The sequence below is a fragment of the Microtus oregoni genome, unplaced genomic scaffold, assembly GCF_018167655.1.
Source record: "Microtus oregoni isolate MIOR12 unplaced genomic scaffold, Mior012 000008F_ref0000371, whole genome shotgun sequence".
In the NCBI taxonomy this organism is placed as follows: Eukaryota; Metazoa; Chordata; class Mammalia; order Rodentia; family Cricetidae; genus Microtus; species Microtus oregoni.
This window is the reverse complement of record NW_024543067.1, coordinates 38,006,217-38,026,380: the sequence shown is the minus strand read 5'-3', so window position 1 is coordinate 38,026,380 and position 20,164 is coordinate 38,006,217. Positions and strand designations below refer to the sequence as shown.

The 20,164-nt window shown below is 48.0% G+C and overlaps 1 protein-coding gene across 10 annotated transcripts in view; it reads right to left on the bottom strand.

Moving 5' to 3' along the window:
• The window catches only part of Dnm2 (dynamin 2), an 89,521-nt gene that overhangs the window by 31,937 nt on the left and 37,420 nt on the right, over positions 1 to 20,164 (bottom strand). For all 10 annotated transcript variants that reach the window (XM_041657740.1, XM_041657742.1, XM_041657741.1 and 7 more), the window contains exons 3-9: positions 14,310 to 14,459; positions 11,958 to 12,161; positions 8,601 to 8,699; positions 6,435 to 6,595; positions 4,529 to 4,671; positions 1,913 to 2,048; positions 146 to 213 (exon numbers count right to left, since the gene is read on the bottom strand). In XM_041657740.1, the coding sequence (XP_041513674.1) occupies positions 146 to 213; positions 1,913 to 2,048; positions 4,529 to 4,671; positions 6,435 to 6,595; positions 8,601 to 8,699; positions 11,958 to 12,161; positions 14,310 to 14,459 (961 nt within the window). The remainder of the gene's footprint in view (positions 1 to 145; positions 214 to 1,912; positions 2,049 to 4,528; positions 4,672 to 6,434; positions 6,596 to 8,600; positions 8,700 to 11,957; positions 12,162 to 14,309; positions 14,460 to 20,164) is intronic.

Genomic DNA, 20,164 nt, shown 5'->3' with positions numbered 1-20,164 from the left:
CTCTGTCCTTGGAGATCAAGATGTTTAAATAGTGCTGAAAACTACCCATGAACCTTGTCAAGGCCTCACTACCAGTGACTCAGAAGGTTGCGGGGCCCACATGGGTCGAGGGGAGGAGAACATGGGGACTTCCCATGTAACTTGCCTGACTCCATGGATGTTCTTAATAGCATAGCTGATCTCTCGCCGTAGATCTTTCTCATCAAACTCCATCTGAGAGAAAACAAGCAAATACATGGAATGAATTCCCAGGGTCACACCAAGCATAAGCAGATTCTGGGACAGTTTGTTCTATTTATGACTATACTTCACAAAGATGACCTAGCAGCTCAATGTTAAAAACAACTGAAGGTCATAGAAATGGCTCAGTAAGTAAGGGTGCCTGCCACTAAGCCAGATGATCTGGGTGCATCCCCAGAATCCATGTAGTGGAAGAACCAATGCCTGAAAGTTGTTCTCTGACCTCCACACACTAAGTAAATAGATACAACATCTTAAACACACACACACACACACACACACACACACACCCTGGGTGTATTGGGCTGCAGAGATGGCTCAGCACTCACTGGCTGCTTTTGCAAAGGACCAGCACCCACATAATGACTTACAACTATCCATAACTCCAGTTTCATGGGATTCGGGGCCCTCTTCTGGCTTCTACGGGCTATTACATATGTACATGGTATACTTGCGCACATCAGGAAAAACACTCATAAACAAAAGAAAGTCTTTCCAGTCAGCAGGCTTAAGTTCTAGGCTGGTGAGAGATCCTGTCTCAGGAAAAGTATGGCTGGACCAGAACTATAGCTCTGTGAGTATTGGCCACAGTTGCATTAACCCCAAATACAGAATAAACTAGATGTGGTAATACGTGGCTTTACTCCTAGCACAGGAGGATCAGAAGGTCATGACTGACTACACAGAGTTTGAGGTCAACTTAGGCTACAACGAAACCTTGCATTAAATAACAAGAGTGATAGCTAGGCAGTGGTGACACACCTTTAATCCCAGCATTCAAGAGGCAGAGGCAGGCGAATCTCTGTGAGTTTGAGGCCAGCCTAGTCTACAGAGCGAGTTCCAGGACTCCAAAGCTACAGAGGAAACCCACCCCCCCCAAAGTGATAGCTGGGATGTGTGTGGAGGGGTGGTAGTGCACACCTTTAATCCCAGCACTTGGTAGGGCAAAGCAGGCAAATCTCTGAAATTGAAGTCAGCCTAGTCTACAGATCAAGTTCCAGGACAGCCAGGGCTACACAGAGAAACCCTTTCTTGGAAAAACAAACAAGCAAGTGAGTGGCAACTGAAAAATGACCCTGGAGGCTGTTCTCTGACCTCCATACTGGCACACGTGTACCTCTGTATGTGAGACAGTCACTGCCTCAAAGGCAAAGGACATAAATGAATAGTCTGCTTTCCTTTTTTTGTTTTGAGACAGGTTGTCCTGCCTCTGACTCCCACGCGCCGGGGTTCCTGGCCTTTTGGTTTTGAGAGCAGGCCTCACACTCACTCTCGCCAGAGCGGTTATCCGTTGTATGAGAATGTGTATAGGAGGGGTCAGAGGAAACCTCGCAGGAGTTGGTTCTGTTTTCGCCTGGACATCAAACTCAGGTCATCAGGTTGAGCAGAAGGTGCCTTTACCTGCTGAGCCATCTTGTTGGCCATCATGTATACTTTTCTCTCTCATCAGAGTAAGAAACATGAACTTTCCTACTGTTCTGCCCAGAGCATCTAAGCTGTGAGATCTCAGAAGACAGAGACCATGGGAAAACGTCTTTCAGGCCATGTTTACTGACAGCGCCTTCAGCATGATGCAGAGCTCATGACATCTTGGTTTGGAAGAAGGTTTAAGGCCAAGATGGAGACCAAACACACCTGGGTGTCTGATGCACGCTCCAGGCTGAGCACTCACCTTTACCAGCTCAAAGGGAAAGCGCTCATGAAAGATGCGATTGATTCGGGCCCCCCCAGACAGCTCCAGCGTATCTACTTGATCTCCAGAGCCCTCGATTCGCTTTTCAAAGTCCACTCCAAACTGCTGAACCATCCTTCAAGGAAAGAAAAAGCAAAAGGTCAAGATGGAAGTTTCTGCACAGCCCTGCAATTACATGAGTCGTGTAGCAGACTGCTTCTTAAGTTACATGTATTATTGGGGGGAGGCATGCCACAGTGTATGAGCAGAAGCAGTCAGTACTCTGCTTCCACCATGTGAGTCTAGGGGATAGATGTCAGGGTATCAGTCTTGGCAGCAAGCATGTTTACCCCCTGAGCCAACCTGTCAGTCTTGTGGCTAATTTTCTTGCCTTTCACGTTTTGTTGTTTTTGAATACAAGATCTTGCTGTGTAAACCCAGCTGGCCTTGAAGTAAAGACCTTTCTGCCTAAACCTCCAAAGTGCTAGTATTATAGGTGTATGTATGCCACCATGTTTGGCTAATTTTTTTTTTTTTTTATTAAATACAACTGTTTAGTCGGGTGGTGGTAGCTTACTCCTTTAATCCCAGCACCCTGGAGGCAGAGGTAGGTGGATCTCTGTGAGTTCGAGGCCAGCCTGGTCGGTCTATAAGAGCTAGTTCCAGGACAGGCTCCAAAGCTACAGAGAAACTATGTCCTGAAAAACCAAAAGCAAATAAATAGATAGACAGATAGACAGACAGACAGATAGACAGACAAATAAATAAATGAATGAATGTATGTGACTGTTTAACAGCTAATGCATACATGGTTCCTTTTCTGTATAGTGTTCTGTCTGTATGCATGCCTATAAATATCAGAAAAGGGCATCAAATCCTTTTATAGGTGATTATGAGCTACCATGTGGTTGCTGGGAATTGAACTCGGGACCCCTGGAAGAGCAGCCAGCGATGGTGGCACACACCTTTAATCCCAGCTTTGAGAAGCAGAGGCAGACAGATCTCTCTAAATTCAAGGCCAGCCTGGTCTACAGAGCTAGTTCCAGGACAGCTAGGGCTGTTACACAGAGAAACCCTGTCTCGAAAAACAAACAAACAAAAACAGAAAACCCGACAAGCCCTGGACACCACCCTGGTTGTTCTCCTGGACTCTAATGATCTGTTATTCCCAAGTTTCTAGATGGAATTCTGAGGTCAACAGCTATGCAGCCCCCGAGACAAGCCAGGGGCATCTGTAGTTTCTGCTACTTCTCTACCCTAGTTGCACAGGGCCCCACCCTGGACAGGCTGCAAAAGCTTGAATAAGCTACACTGGGAGCCTCAGGATATACAGAGTAGGCCAACAGAATGAGACACTATGGAACTTGGCAACCATAAGAAGTAGTATATTGATAGTTTGTGTAAATACATATATGGGGAATGATAGACAGCAATATGGAATATGGTTCAATGAGTAAAGGCACTTGTCATTGAGTCTCTGGGAAGTAAATGATACAAGGAAGGAACTGACTTCTCAATGTCACCCTTGGACCTCCACACTCTGGGCTATACAACATGCATTCCCTAAAAAAAAGGGGGGTAATAAAAGGGTACATGTAATCATTTCGGATTCTGATGTCACAGATTGTTTCTAAAGCTAGACTGGCCTCAAACCCAGAAGCTCAACAGCCCCTCTACCTTCAGCGTCCCAAGTGGCGAAGGCGTGTATCAGCTACCACACTCAGTTGATCATAACATATTTGCTTGTTCTCTTGCTTCTTCTTTTAATTAGACAGGGTCTCTTGTACCACACGCATGTGCATGTGTTTCTAGTGTCTTCCTAAAGCTGACCAGTGAGGAAAGATCAATCTGTCTTCCTACCCCCCAGTGCTTGCAGTACAAGTGTGTGTTGTGTTTGCCTTCCTACATGGATGCTGGAGACCCAAAACTCAGGTCCTTGGGTAACTTTACCCATTTAGCTACCTTTCCAGTCCCTGGCTTCAAACAATTTTTATTTACATGTACGTGTGTCTGAGTGAAGACAAAGTGGGCATCAGGCTCCCTGGTGCTACAGTTCTAGATGGTTGTGAGCTACCATCTGGGTGCCGGGAACTGAACTCAGGCCTCTGCAGGAGCAGCTATACTCTGAATAGCCACAAATGTGTGTCATAGTGCACATGTGGAGGACGAACCATCAAAGTGGATTCTCTCCTTCCACCATGTCAATCCTAGGGATGGAGCTGGAGCCAGACTTTGAGGCAGCACTTTAACTTGATGATCCACCGTCTCAGCTCAGGAACTTTTGATTTATCTTCCTGCTTCCACCTCCCAAGGGCTGGGATGATGGTCTTAATAATATGCCAACTTCGATGTGTCCAACTTACATGCCACAAGTCACAGGGAACTACAGCAATGAATGCAGAACAATACAAAATGATAATTTATTAAAACAATGTGATTTTTCACCTTTTGTTGTAATGCGAGTGCATGGTTTCTAAGCATGCGCCCTACAATGGCAATGTCATGTTGAAATGTCAAGAGTCTGACCCCCAGTCGTGGGCAGCTTAGGACAGGGACTGAATGGAGAACAGAATGAATTGGACAGGCAATGGGGTAAGGCAGGGAGGGGGTACATACTGCAGCAAGGCTTTGGTCTTGCGTGTGGGGTCATCGGGCCGGAAATTTTTGTACTCTTCTACTTCCTTCTCCAAGGACAGAAGCTGGCTCTGAAGTTTGCTGCGCAGGGTTGGCAGTGACTCCCGTATGTGGTTGGTCAGTTGCTGTAGGGGACAGGTAAGCGTCAGCCAAAACACCCAGAGCTGTGGGTGCAAGCAAACAAGAGCCACAAAACTCTAGACAAAAACATCAGGACATGGACAGAAGCTGGATGGACGGCACAAGGTGCTGCAGAAAGCCCGTAGGCAGATGTCGAACAACATCCAGTGCCGTGGATGGTCCAACTGAGACCCAAAGGTATCCTGAGAAGTAGTGGGGGCACAGCTGCAGGGAGATGGGAGGGAGAGGAAGGGACAGAGCAAAAGCACGTCAGAGCAGGTGGATTCCCATCAGCAGAGAAGACGAGGATTCTGAAGACACAACGCTAGAGGAGGGGAGTAAAAGAGGCTCCTGCTTGTGCTGAGTTCAAGTCCTGCTGTTCTTAAGGGAAGCAACAGGCCTCAGGCAGGCTGGGTGCTCACAGCTTTAGCTTTTACAACTCTTCTTTACCTATTATTGTGGGGGTGGGAAGTGCACATGCCTGCATGGAGGTCAGAGGACAGTTTCATGGAGTCCACTGCTTTCTTCTACCTATAGATGACTTCTGGGGATTGAAATCAGGTCCTTAGGTATGAGTGGCAGGTGGCTGTACCTGCGGAGCCACCTGTGGACCATAACCCTGGGCTTACAGAGAGGAGCAGGGACAACCAGTGCTCCACAAAACACCCTTCGATTCAAGAGGACTGGCCCGTCTACACACCTAGCTCTCAAGCAGCCCCAGGGCCTGTGGAGGGTTTTCCATCCTACCTGTCCTTCCTCACTCTGCCCAGGCCCAATGGGCCCCTACCTACAAGACACACTGCCCAATTCTTGTTCCAGTTGCTCTAAGAATGAGTTTCATCTTGCAGTGATCCCCAGTTGTAGTTAACATGGACTTTATCTGATAGCTTGTTTACTGGCTGGCACATTGGACCCTCTCAAAGGACAACTGCCCTTGTACACAGTGCCTCTGCCCTAGTCCATGCATAACTGAGGGACTTGGCTGTTGTTTTTTGATTCAGGCAGACTCTCATTTATCCCAGATTATGTAGCTAAGAGATGCCCTTGGATTCCTGATCTGAGCTGAGCGCTGGGATTAAAGATGCAGCACAACACTGATTTATATGGTGCTGGAGAAGGAACCCAGGGCTTCCCACAGCTAGGTTGGCACTATACTGCTATGCAACATTCCCAGCCCCTAACAAGTAGATTCCAGACAGGTGCTCTAGCATGGAGCCAGAGCCTAACACTCTCACCGGGGATTCTGGTCTCTGCCTCTCTCTGCACTTATCAGTTTTCTGTTTCGTGACTGTGAAAAACATGGCAGTCCCCGGAGACTATTCCCTTTCATACAAGGTATATACCCTGTGCTGCAGACATGTGGCCTCACTGACTTCTACCCTAGGAAACAGAAGGGACAGCTATTCTCCCTTGGTGGGTAAGAGGAGGGAGGCATGGGAAAGCTGGGCCAACTACTGCTTGCTCAGAGGCTGGGAAGGGTTTTAGATCCCAGCAGTCCACACTGCACATCTTCCCACTTAGCTGCAGTCACTAGCCTGGACCGACTGTTACCAACCCCAAGACTACAGTGGCCTTGAAAACAACAGTGACACTAAGAGATTCAAATAGTCACAACACCAGCTCATGACTCATCCAGTCCTCAACAGGCCTGCAATGAAAAACACGCAGGGTGGGAATAACAAGAGAGAGTGACAGCCTTGTTACTTGCCGGAGCCTGAGAATGGCAGACTGCCCTACTCTACACGGGACCCTCAAACCTCAGCTGTACCTGATTCAGGGTCTTCTGTAAGTGTGGGGTACCCATTCGGTCAGCCATGTGCCGGTAGGCTGGGTGAGAAAGGAAGAACTTCCTCTCAGCTGCCAGAGCAGCCCGGATGTCCTTTTTGCCCTCGATGTCTTTCTGGCTGCGGTTGACCACACCAATGTAGCCTATAGAGAGAAGGTCAAGGTATGCATTACACCAGGAAGGACACAGAGCTGTGCTCCCAGTGTTGACCTGGCTCAGCTCGGCCAGTAAAAGAAACAGACTGGCCCCACAAATTACTGACCGAAGAGGGCACAGGATGGTGGAGACCTCACTGGGGATAGGAAAGCAACTTGAAACTGGAAGGAAGTCTCCAGACTGAGCTTCAAGGAGAACTATGAAGGGCAGAAGGGACAGCTCAACAGGGACAGTCCTCAACAACCGTGGAAAGCCCTGGCTCCTACTCCAGCACCACGAAATAAAGACACTTGTGCAGTTAAAAGCACTTCCCCCTTGTGCTGGGTAGTGTTTGTCATTACTAAGAGCTAGAGTCATCTGGAAGAGGAACTTTAACTGAGGAACTAACTCTATCAGATTGGCCTGTAGGCATTTTCTTTATTATGAGTGCTGCAGGAGTGCCCAGCTCACTGTGAGTAGTGCCCCTCCCTGAACTGGTGGTCCAGAAAGCAGGCTGAAGATGGCGTGGTGGTGCACGCCTTTAATCACAGCTCTAGGGAGGCAGAGGCAGGCCCTGAGTTCATGGTAGCCTGGTCTACAGAGTGAGTTCCAGGACAGCCAGGGCTGCACTATACAGAGAAACCCTGTCTCAAAAACACGCTCCCCCCCACCCACACCAAAAGAAAGTAGGCAGAGCAGGTCACAAGGTGAAAGCCAACAAGAGTTTCCCTGTGGCCACGCTTCAGTTCCTGACTCAGCTTCCTTCCATGATGGGCTGCAAACTGTAAGCCAAATAAAGCCTCTTCTCTTCAAGTTGCTTCTAGCCATGGTGTCTAACAGTAACAGAAAGCACACTAGGACACTCCTCCTCCCCAGTACCTATGTCAGTCAGTGGCTCATGGATGTCTCTAACTTCAGCCTGTGGCCTCCAAGAAGGCTGCACATACCCAAACTCATTGCCGCAGTGAGTTTAAAAAGAATTAAATTAAAAATAAAGACATAAAAACATTCCAAAACAAAAACACTATCAACACCAAACCCCTGGAAAACAAGGTAAAGAGAAGATAGCCTATCTTTTCATCATATTAAAACCCACTACAGCCAGCACATGGCTCAGCAGTAAAATGGCTAGCTGCCAGGCCTGATGACCTGAGTTTGACCTCCCAGAATTCATGTGATGGACAGAGAATTGACTCTAAAATGTTGTCTCCTGACCTCCACACGCAAGTTGTGGCACCTCCCCGCCACAAACATCATGCATACCCCATAGCCACATGCAAATAATAAATGAAGTAAAACCCATGAGATTCAGGCTTGGTGGTCCATGACTGAGAAGTCTGAGGAGGAAGGTGCTAAGTTAAAGGTGGCCCTGCGTTATGTCATGATAGTCACTAGGCATACAGTCCTCAAAAACAAAAATATGTCAAAAATGAAAATTAACAAAAATAAAAAATACATATGCATATGTAAGTGAATAAGCCCAGTATGGCAGTACATATTAGAATCCCAGCTGAGGCTGAGGCAGGAGGCTCGTGGCCAGCCCGTCTCAAACACCAACAACAAAACAAAGTACCATATATACAGTAACCATGCCTGGCTATCCTCCAATGCCTAAGCATCACCATCTACATATTGGAAAATGACGGCTCTCGGGTCCTTCAATAGGCGGAATCAAGCAGTATGAGTCTCTTTGCTGTGTTCTGTTTGTGTAGCTGGAGAATGAACCTTGTTCCTAGCATATGGTGGGCAAGGGCTCTACCACTGAGATTCATTCCTAGAACCTTTTGAAAAAGCATTTTATATTTGTTTGTTTGAGATGAAGTCTCATGCAGCCCAGGCTGGCATAGAACATGCTATGTAGCCAAAAATGACCTGGAATTTCTGACCCCCAGCTCTACCTCCAGAGTGCTGGGATTATAGCATACACCAAGCCTGGCTGCCTACTTGCTTCCTAAGGTTCCAGAAGACAGCTCTAATTCAGAACCGCTGTAGGCCCATCCCAGCCCTGCATACCTCTTCTCAAGGGCAGTAGCTTGTTTTCAAGGACATCTCTGGCATCTGTGCCTTCATCCATCAGGTCCAGCTTGGTGATAACACCGATGGTCCGTAGGCCTGAAAGAGCCCGGAAGTCAGAAGGGGTCATGAGGAAGGGCCCCTGGGGTCCTCTGACAGGGGATGAGACAAGAGACAAGTCAGTCATTGTGTCGTTTTGCCTGGATGCCTGTTGGCAGTGTAAAATGACAATTACAGCTCCAATGACTCTATCAAGAGGCAAGTGCTTTCTCAATAAACAGTGGCCAAGAATGTAAGTGGGTCACAGCAGAACCAGGGAGCATCATGGAAACTAGAATCTTCCCCTACCCATTCCCAACATTAACCTAAACCAGAACAACTGTTTCCAGGGCTCCTTGTTACCTGGCTCAAGTTCCACTCCAAGGACCACACCAAAGTTCTCACCACGTCTGCCAAAGTTAGTACACCCTACTGCAAAGCTACCCCCCAAATCCACTGTGCGTCTGGGCCCCACCTCTACTATTAATCCCCGCAGCCAAAAATTTCTTAGTTTGGGATTGTGATCACAATTCACCTGAGCAGTTTGTAAGCCAGGGTAGAGGCTGGTGCAACTCCATGGACTATACTTTAGCATTCACAAACCCTAGGTTCCTCCCCAGTGCCAGCTACGCTGTAGAGTACTTGGCAAGGAGTCTGCAGCTAAGGACCCAATTATAATGGGCATGTTGGTACACACCTGTAATCTTAGCACTCAGGAGGTAGAGGCAGGAGGATCAAAAGTTTAAGGTCATCTTTAGCTACACAGGGTTTGAAACCAATCTGCACTACACAAGGGTCTGTCTAAGTGAACAAGAACAACCTGACACATTAGGAACCCAGGCATAGGCTGGATACACATGTGCACATGTTACCTATATGTACCACATGAGCAAGACACATCAGGAGCCAACAGAGGCCCACAGAGACTGGTATCAACTTGGAAATCACAGGTAACTGCACTAGCTGGCACCTTAAATATTCATACAGATAATAGGGAACAGGTCACACTACAAAAAGAAATAAATGGGAGGAGCCTGAGGCATGGACTCCAATGGAAACATCTGTTGATAAGAACAGACACAGTGAGGATAAGGAGTGGGTAGCTAAACAATGGGGCTTCCACACAGAATATCACACTGTCACTACAGTATAAAACAGGGCAGGCGTGGTGCCGTGAACCTGCAATCCCAACACTTGGGAGCACAGGCGTATCTGATACTGGAACTACCTTGGTCTATATAGTGAAGTCAGGTTAGCCAGGGCTACATTCTGAAACCACAACTGAAAATTAAAAAGTACAAAAACCAAAGCAACAACCACAAAACAGAGGCACATTATAGATGCACACACAAAAATAACGACAGACTGTCCCACTTTAAGAAATAATAGTTTGCCCAGTGATAGTAGCACACGCCTGTAATCCCAGCACTCAGGAGACAGAGGCAGGTGGTTCTCTGTGAGTTCGAGGCCAGCCTGGTCTACAGAGCAAGTTCCAGAAAATCAGAGCCGCTACTCAGAGAAGCCCTGCCTTGAAAAACCAAATAAGTAAACAAACAAGCACACACACAAATAAATAAATAAATTAGGTTTATGTGTAAGAAAGACTCTAGGAGGAAGTTTGTCCAGGGCTATCTACATGAAAGCGGTGGGCTCTGTGAGCTCCTGGTTTTTCCATGGTAACTTTCTTTTCCATAATAACCATGAGTACTTTCAAAGACGAAGACGAAGAAGAAGAAGACGAAGACGAAGAAGAAGAAGAAGAAGGGAAAAAATAACTAAAGGAGGTCAGTGTGCTTGCAGATGGCACCTCACCACGGTGATGTCCACTTTGCATTGTCTCATTAATACCTTCTCGTGGCCATGCCCATTCTGTGTGGACAGTGGGTAACATGACCGACATGTGCTGGAGGCCCCTTAGGAGGTCCAGCAAAGCCCTGTACTTCCAGCTCACTCTGCATGCATCCTCATAGGCCTCCTCCCTCTCAAAATCTCTGCCAGGTTGTCCATGCACTTTCTCCAGGTTTTATTTTTCCTTTTTTTTTTTTTTGAGAGAGAGAAAGGTTCTAATACAGCCCAGGCTTGCTCAAACTCGTATATAGCAGAAGACGAGCATAAACTCTTGATCTTCCTGCCTCACCTCTGGAGTACTTGTATTGCAGGTGTGCAGCACCACACCAAGTTCATGTAGTGATGGATTCTGTGTACTTGGCAAGCACACCACCAAATGAGCTATAGCCCAGGCTACCCCCAATGTTCCCATCTCAACAGAGAAGACTGTAGGCTGTAGACAGATGTGTCTGGAATTATAAATGTGTCCTGCGAACACTGCTGCTAAAGACCGTGTCTTACTGATTTATATTTGCTATGGCTTTTTAATTTTACTAGATCAACTGTTATTTTTATGAGCATAAGTGTGTGGTGTGCACATCTGTCCTGTGCACCATGTGCATGGCTGCTGCCCACAGAGGTCAGAAGAGGGCGTCAGGTTCTGGAACCGAAATCACAGATTGTTGCAAGCCACCATGTAGATGCTGGAAACCAAACTCATGTCCTCTGCAAAAACAGCAAATATTCTTTTTTTCCTTCTCTTTTTTAGACAGGGTCTCATTACGTAGCTCTGGATGGCCTTGAACTCACAGGGATCCACCTGTCTCTGTCTGTCAAGTTCTAGGATTAAAGGTGTGTGTCACCATGCCCAGCACAAAGTGCTCTTGACAGATGAGCCCTTGGATGGAACCTAGATCCTCACTTATGCTGGGTTGCACCTCCAGCCTGTCCCTAGGCAATTCTACCACAGAGAAACAGCTGCAGACTAAAATTCAGACTTTAAATATCCACCAAAAAGGCTCATGTGCTAGACTATCTGCCTTTATGAAGTAAGGTCTCCCTGAGGCTTTCTGGTCCCACATCCCTTTTCTTATTCCGTTCTGTTCCCTGGGTATGAGGTGAGTGGGTTTGCTCCCCATATGCACAATGAAGTGCTGTCTTCTCATGGGCCATCAATCACAATCAGGAACCTCTGAAATGAGCCTAAATGAACCTGTAAGCTCTTTAAAAGACAATGCCTATGTCAGGGTGTTGGTTCTACTGATGGAAAGTTGACTAGCACAGGCAGAAACCACCCTCTAGGGCTGGCAGAGTGGACCCCATTAATACTTAACGATGAATGTCTATTTTAAGTGGTGCAAGGGATGCCCACCACACAGGGGATAGTGAATCCCAGGAGACCTCTTTCTAACACAGTCCTGGGCCAGAAAGTGCACTAGGGAAGGGACCTAGCTACTAGAGGGAGTTGCTTCCCTGGGGCAGGAGGGTCACCTTGGGGATCCACCTCCTTGGCCAGTTTGAGGGCGTCTGAGTTGGCCAAGTCCATGTTGGCTGGAGTGACGGCAAGAATGAGGCTGCTCTCGCGGCTGATAAACTGCAGGATCATATCCTTGATCTGGTACTCGATGTCTGGCGGCTGGTCCCCCACTGGCACCTTAGTGATTCCTGGGAGATCGATGAGGGTCAGGTTCAACACTGAAGGCGAAACCAAGAAACAAAAGTGGTTAGAGACTGGAAAGGGTTCAGAGCATATACACAGCCCAGCCCTGAAGAGACCTAGTTGGACATCAGCAAGTTCCCAGGGGGAGTCACTCCTAATACTCCTACTAGAACATACTTCTGTGTGTACTTTGCATATTTGGTGGATGTCCTTATGGGCACATGCATGTGGAGGTCAGTTCACCCACGTATTGTTCTCCACCATATTTATTCTTTTTAAAATTTATTAATTTTACAGAGAGAGAGAGAAAAAAAAAACATGTACACCAAGGTCCACAGATGGAGGTCAGAGAATATGTAGTAGTCAGTTCTCTCCTACCACATAAATCCTGGGAACTGAACTTGGTCATCACACTTGCCAATACCTTTACCTGGTGAGCTATTTTGCTGGCTCCTATACCGTATCTTTTGAGAAAGGGTCTCCTCACTGAGGAGAGCTACCTAGAGCTACCACCTCAGCTATACATTATCTGTCCCAGTGTCCTGGTTCCAGAATTAAGACACACACAATGCTGTGCTGTGCAGCTGCTGTGGGAGAACACAGTCTTCACACTTCAACAGCAAGCATTCCACTCATTGAGCCATGTCCCTTCTTCTGACACCTTCTCTGTGTTTGAAGCAGAGTCTGGGTGTGTAGCCCAGACCGGCTGTGAACTTATTATGTCGCTTGGGCCAGGGCTGGAGTTCAGTTGGTAAAGTGCACACCTAGCACCCACAAAGCCCTGCATGCCATTCCTAGCACCACATAGTCATGTCTGGATATGCACGCCTATAATCTTAGCACTGGTGAGATAGGAGCGTGAGGATGAGGAATTCAAGGTCATCTGAACCATATAAGGAGGCCAGTCTGGGCTACATGATATATTGTTTTAGGAAGGAAGAGAGAAAGGGAGGAAGGAAGGGAGGGAGGAAGAGAGAGAATAAATAGGGCCAGTGAAATAGCTCAGTGGATAAAGATTACATCACCAAATCTGATAACCTGAGAGCAATTCCTGGGACTTTTATGGTGGAAGGAGAGATAGACTCCTATAAGTTGTCCTCCAACCTACACATGTGCACCATATAATGTGAGAACACATACACAGAAAAGAAAATCTGAAGAAATATATATATTTTTTAATTTATTTATTATGTATACAGTGGTGTTCAGCTTCCTTGTATGCCCGCACGCCAGAGCAGGGCGCCAGATCTCAGTACAGATGGTTATGAGCCACCATGTGGTTGCTGGGAATTGAACTCAGGACCTCTGGAAGAGCAGCCAGTGCTCTTAACCTCTGAGCCATCTCTCCAGCCCCTGAAGAAATATATTAAAAACAAAAAAAAGAGCCGGGCAGTGGTGCACATCTTTACTTCCAGCACTCAGCAGGCAGAGGCAGGCACAGATGAGTCTGAGGCCAACTTGGTCTACAGAGTGAGTTCCAAGACAGCCAGGGCTACACAGAGGAACTCTGTCTCAAAAAGACCAAAAACAACAAAGGAGAAAAAAGGAGCTGAGTAGTTATCAAACACTGGCTCTTGCAAAGGACCTGGGTACAACTCCCAGGACCTACACAGTGGCTCATAACCACCTGTAATTCCAGTTCCATGGGATATGACGCCCTTTTCTGACTTCCTCAGACACTAGGTGTGTGTATGTATGTATACAGACATCCAGGCAATATACATACACATAAAGTAAAATTTTAAAAACTTTTACTTTTTACAAAAGAAGAACTTTTTACAAAAATTTAGGTACTTTCAGCATCAAACACAAAGTTCTTATGTCTTAGCCTACCGAGTGCTGGGGTTACAGGCATAATCACTGCCATATCTGGCCCATTTTTATTTAAAATGTGGTACCGGGGATTGACTTCATGCTTGCTACACAGTGCCTGACCGCAGAGCTCCAACCTCAGTCCTGTTTTTTTTTTTTGCTTTTGTTTGAGATGGGGTCTTAATATGTCCTCTGGCCCTTGTCTCACAGAACTGAGGTATAGGCATGTGTTCATGCGTCCATGCCCACTCCTGACCTCCCTCCCAAGGCTTCCTAGTCATGATGCATCTCTCAGATGCTCGGGAAGTAGAACAATCCTACTGGATAGAAAAACTATACCAGCTCCCCTGGTCCCCATCCAAGCTACCTACCGTGTGGTGAGTAGACCCGAAGGTTGATGGGCACTGGGGAGATGCCTTTGTTGGTCCCCGTGACCCGGTCAGTCTCCGCTTCGATCTCCTGCCGGACTTCATCGAAGTCTGTAAACTTTTTGGACTTGCAGTGCAAAAACTCCGCATATTCTGACACAGAGATAAGAAAAGATGTTCAAGGTGAGAAAGAGGTGGTGTGCTGGGGTGGAGGGTGCCCAAGAACATGCAGTGTACCAGGCAGAGAAGAAAGGAAACCACTTCAGTTCCTACAGAAACTTGAGGAACATGGCATTTGTTCTTTCTTTCATTTTATCAGGTTGGCTTATATTTTGAGACAGTCTCACTATGTAGTTCTGGGCTTAAACTCAGACATTTGTCTGTCTTTGCAAGGATTAAAGGTGTGTACCACCAGACCTGGCTCATTCTTCTTCTTCTTTTTTTTCCTGTTTTTCGAGACAGGGTTTCTCTGTGTAGCCCTGGCTGTCCTGGAACACACTTTGTGTACCAGGCTGGCCTCAAACTCACAGAGATCCGCCTGCCTCTGCCTCCTGAGTGCTGAAATTAAAGGTGTGCACCCCTACAGCCCATTATTCCTTTTAAATTCTATTTTTGTGTATGAGTATTCATGCACATATGCATGAATGTGTGTGGCAGTTAGACACTAACCTCAGATTTCCTTCCTCGACTGCTCTCCACCTTACTTTTTGAGACAGTGTCTCTGAAAGGGCCCACGGTTTGTCAATTGGGCTAGGCTGGCTGGCCATGAAGCTGCAGCAACCCTTCCTTTCATCTCCACCACTGCAGGGCACCCAACACCTGACCTTTTACAAGGGTACTGAGGACAAACTTAGGTCCTCATATTTTGTGACAAACCCCTCACTGACGGACTTTTTTTCTTCTTTTTGATAAAGGGATTTGGTCCCAGGTTAATCTGGAGCTCACTGCACAGTTCGGGAAGGACAGTTGAGATCCATTGCCTCGGGCTCCCAAATGCTGGGAAGAGCTGGATACTGCAGCACACACCTGGGATCCGGGCACTTAGGAGACTGAGGAAGAAGGATAATAAGATGAAGGCCAAACTGAGCCACACAGGATAAGCAGGTGTTGTAAGCAGGTGCTGTGTTTGGACTGCAGGCATCAGCTGCCAGGCTGGGGTCTGGATGCCCGAATTTGTCAAGGAAAGGCTGAGGAAGTACCAACACTCATTCTCAAAGTCTGCATGACACACTCTAGGTAATACTGTGGGGCAGCAGGGCACCCTGCAGAGAGGAGCCAGGATGGGTACTGTGTGGAGCAACCCAAAATAACTTGGCTGTCCAAATCACAGAACCACAAGGCAAGTGGCCTCAGAGAAAAGCAGCCACAAGGAGCTTGTGACCAGAGGCCTGGGTGGGGAAAAGTCTCCACAGGTAGAGCTGGCTCAGCAGCTCATTCGGCAGAACCCTCAGCAGGCATGCAGGAAGCCTGGGAGACCCCAGCACGTCATAACACAGCTGGTAACAAGGGTCTGTTATCGTGGATCCAGAGATGTGGAGGCAAAGGGTTAGGAATGGGAGCCCAGCCTGGGCTACATGAGACCCTGCCTTAAGAAAAATAAAGCATTTAGCCAGAGATGACTCAGAAGTTAAGAGCCCTTGTAGTATAAACAGGAGTGTAGGGCCCGGGTCTACCCCTGCTCCTGGGGTCCAGCTAAAACATTCCATACAGATGCTCCCTCTGCCCCGCCTAGTGATTAGCTGTAGAGCATTGTTTACTCCATCTTGGGTGTGGCAATTTCCCACCTGCCTAGGCATTCCTTGTGCAGCAGCTAGGTATTTAAGGATTTCCCCAAAGTTGAATAAATGGGATTCGGCTGATCTCCTTTCCAATGACCCAGGTCTCTTGTGTGTTCTTTCAATCTCCAGGCCCTTGCCCAACTCGCGTACGGTACAGTGGCGCGTGAACTGTACCAAGAGGGTAACACAGAATCGGGTGTTATACATGAGGATGGGAATTTGGATCTCAGCACCCACATACCAGCCAGGTGTCCCCACAAATGCCTATAAGCCGCAGCTCCAAAGGGCATCAGGGAGAGGAGGCTCACTGGGGCTTGCTAGCTTCCAGCCTAGCATAAACAAAACAAGCCCAGCATAGTGGTGCACACCTTTAATCCCAGCACTCAGAAGGCAGACGCCAGGAAAATCTCTGTAAGTTCAAGGCAGGCCTCCTCCTCTAGCCTCTGCACGTGTGCAGGTGCACATCATGCACACAGATACACAAACATAATGTCCATTTCACAGACATGCAGAGAAAACACAGGAGCTCAGAGATGGCACAAGGACTGGGTAGACCGGGTCAGACCACCTGGCAGGGATAGTGACTCAAATTCAATGACCTCAGCAGGACCAAGTCTGTGTCTAGCATAAATGCTGGCCACCCAACAGCAGGACAAGTGAGGGTGTGGGCAGGAGGCTCTGGGACACATTATCAGCTGACCCACTTCCCAAGGGCAGCCTTTCTCTGGCCCTCCAGGGGACAAGCGGAAACACTCTTCCTGCAGCTGCCACTAAAAATGGATCAGTTGCCCAGCCCCCACAGAACATTAGTTCTCTTCCTGATCAGGCAGTCAGCAAGTATGAGATGGTGGCAGGGTAAGGTAGCAGAAGCAGGGCCACAGACGGATCTGGCTCCTCTCCTCCTCTCTTCCTGCAGGGCCTTTCTGCCAGTCACCCTTTCCCATCTTTACCCAGGTGCCCAGTGTTTGCCACAGTTGTTAGCTTAACCAGCACTGGAGGCCTCACCTGGGCCTGAGCTCCTTTCATCAGCAGAGCAGATGTCCCAAAAAATCTCTATGAGGACAGAAAGACTGGCAACCAGCATCTCTGCCACTTAGGGAGCAGAGGACCCGAAGGAGCAAGGTGGAAAAGTTCTTGGGGGAGAGGGCTCTGTTTTAACACGAGAGACTCCAGAGAGGGTATGACATTCATATAAGCCACATAGCAACTTTGACATAAATGCCTGCTTTAAGCTTATCAGGGTGGCCAGCACCTACAGCTCCGAGCAGTCCAGTCACCAAAGGCAGGATCATGAGTTAGAGGCCAGCCTGGGCTACGCAGTGAAGACTTGCCTTAAAAAGAACCTCTCACTGGGTGGTGGTGGTGCATGCCTTTAATCCCAGCACTCAGGAAGCAGAGGCAGGAGGATCTTTGTGAGTTTGAGGCCAGCCTGGTCTACAAGAGGTAGTCCAGGACAGACTCCAAAGCTACAGAGAAACCCTGTCTTAAAAAAAACCAAACCAAAACAAAAAAAGAACCTCTCACCGGGCAATGGAGGTGCACACCTTTAATCCCAGCACTTGGAAGACAGAGGCAGGTGGATCTCAGTGAGTTCGAGGCCGGCATGGTCTACAAAGTGAGTTCCTGGACAGCCAGCCAGGACTGTTACACAGAGAAACCTTGTCTTGAAAAAACAAAAAAGAACCTCTCAAGGCTGAGGACTCAGTCAGTGAAGTGCTTGCAATGCAAACATGAGGACCCGCATTTGATTCACAGAGCTCACACCAGTAAGACAAGCGTGGTAGTGCACCCCTGTAACCCCAGGGCTGGGGAGACCAAGACAGGCCTCACTGGCCAGTCAGCCTACCTCAAACAGCTAGTCCAAGGCAAAGAGAGCCTCAGATAAGTTCCCTGTTAATGCACATGCTCAAATGTTAAATCAAAGAATGTGCTGGATGCCTTAAGGCTGAGCTGCCTGCCAGTTGGTCCTAAACAGCCTACGCCACACCTCTAAGCCACTGCCAACTCTGCCAATCCAGGTCCCCATGTCCCCATGGTGACAAAGCCAGTCCTCTGGTCCCTGTGCCAATACTGCAGCATTCTGACAGTCACATACCCACTGGAAGCAGAGTGGATTCCCCCAGGCCCTTCCCTGCATAAGGCTTTCCCAGCGGCTCGCAGCTAGTTACACAGGCCCCACTTAAGGCCCTGCGCACAGCAGGGATAAGGGAAGAAACCAAAGGTGGGCCTTGGTCAGCAGTCATACTGCTAATCCTGATGGGCCAGCCAGCCTTCAGGTGGTTCTGAACCACCATGTGCTGGGAATTGAACGCAGCCCTTTAAAAGAGCAGCCAAAGCTCTTAACCTCTGAGCCATCTCTCCAGCCCGGAAAGGGGGTTTCTAATGAGCTTCTGTCTGCCTAGATGTAGTTATAAACAAGGGCTAGGTGTGGGCCACTACATTCTCCAGCATCTGGGTCTGCTTCCTAAGATGTATGTAGGTGTTAGAAGATGGAAGCAGTGAGACTTCACCCACAGTCTGGCAAAAACGAAGCCATTGTGGCCAGCTCCTGACGCCCAGGACCACTACATCTTTAGGTCTAGCATTGGTAGGCATGTCTGGACAAGAATACCTGGGGGTTCAGACATTCTGGAGACCCCTGGATACACCCAACAACCAAACAGGATCTGTCAACCTAGAGGATTTGCATGAATGGAAGGCCAGCCCAGGTGAGGTAGTAAGTTCCAGTCTCAAACAACCAAGTCTTAAACAGCCAAGAGTGCTGTTTCTGAAAAAGACTGAGTTTGGTTCTCAACACCCACATCAGGTAGCTCACACCTATAATTCCAGCTCCAAAGGATCCAACACCTCTGAATTTTCAGGCATCTACTTCCATACACATCCATCCATCCATCCATCCATCCACCCATCCATCCACACATGCATGTACACACTTTAAAATAATAAACCTAAAAGAATAGGAGTGGATTTAGATAAAACTCAGTTTGGTAGAGAGCCTTTTGACCCCAGCACTACATAAACCCTGTGTAGTGGCACACTCCAGTAACCCAGCAGTAGGGAGGTAGGGAAAGGAGGATCAGGAGTTCAAGGTCACTTTCAGCTACTTAGGGAGTTTGAGGCTGGGCTAAGTGACACTGCCTCAAAAATAAAACAAGCAAACAAACAGCGCACAGGATGTGTACACACAGGTTACTCAGAGCCTGGGGCAGGAGCATTAGCACAGTACTCACTAGTTCTGCTCCACCTCTGGTCTGGGACAACAGGAACTGTCTTCTTGACTAGGATAGACGGTTACTCTGGAGCAGTCGGTCCAACTAGACCCCAACTTGAGCCACACCTGCTTCAGGCTGTTTTTTTCTTAGACCAAGAAGCACCCCAAAGTACGGTTTTGTATGCTACTGATGACCACCCAGGCCTTGGTCTTCCACCAGTCCTTTTGAAGACACGGGTTCAAAAAAGGGCTCCCATGGCCAACAGCCTAGCGAAGGAGGTACTGGATAAGAAATGGTGGATAATTCCATGCACTTTCCAGTCTTTAGACCATGCAGATGGAGCACGGACGAAGGATTCAAGGCCCCAAGAGGGGTGTCAGGAAAGAAAGGACAGCAAAGTATTTCAGCATCCCCCTGCCTTGGTGTATCTCCTGTTCTAGTGAGGAAGAGACACAGGGAGAATACCAACAACACAGCTGGACATAGTGAGGCACATCTGTAATCTCAGGATGTTGGAGGTAGAGCAAAGAGGATCAGGAGTTCAAGACTAGCTTCAGATATAAGCAAATTCAAGGCCAGCCTGGGCTACACGAGATTTGTTCTCAAACAAAACTCAATTTGACTCACGATAGTACAGTTTTATCTAACAAGGAATCCCGTGGGACATGGTAAGGGCCAGAGTGGGAACACAGAGGTTTGAGGTGCAATGAGGAGGCATGGCTGTCTCTGGGGAGCAAGAGGGGATGGGCTCTGACCATGTCCTGGCATCTCTTTTCTGGCACAGTGATCACAGACCAAAGTCAGGGTGAAGGTTGGGGATGGGATGGGAGTCTTCCCCCACTCCTGTACCCACAGTTTAGCAGGATAA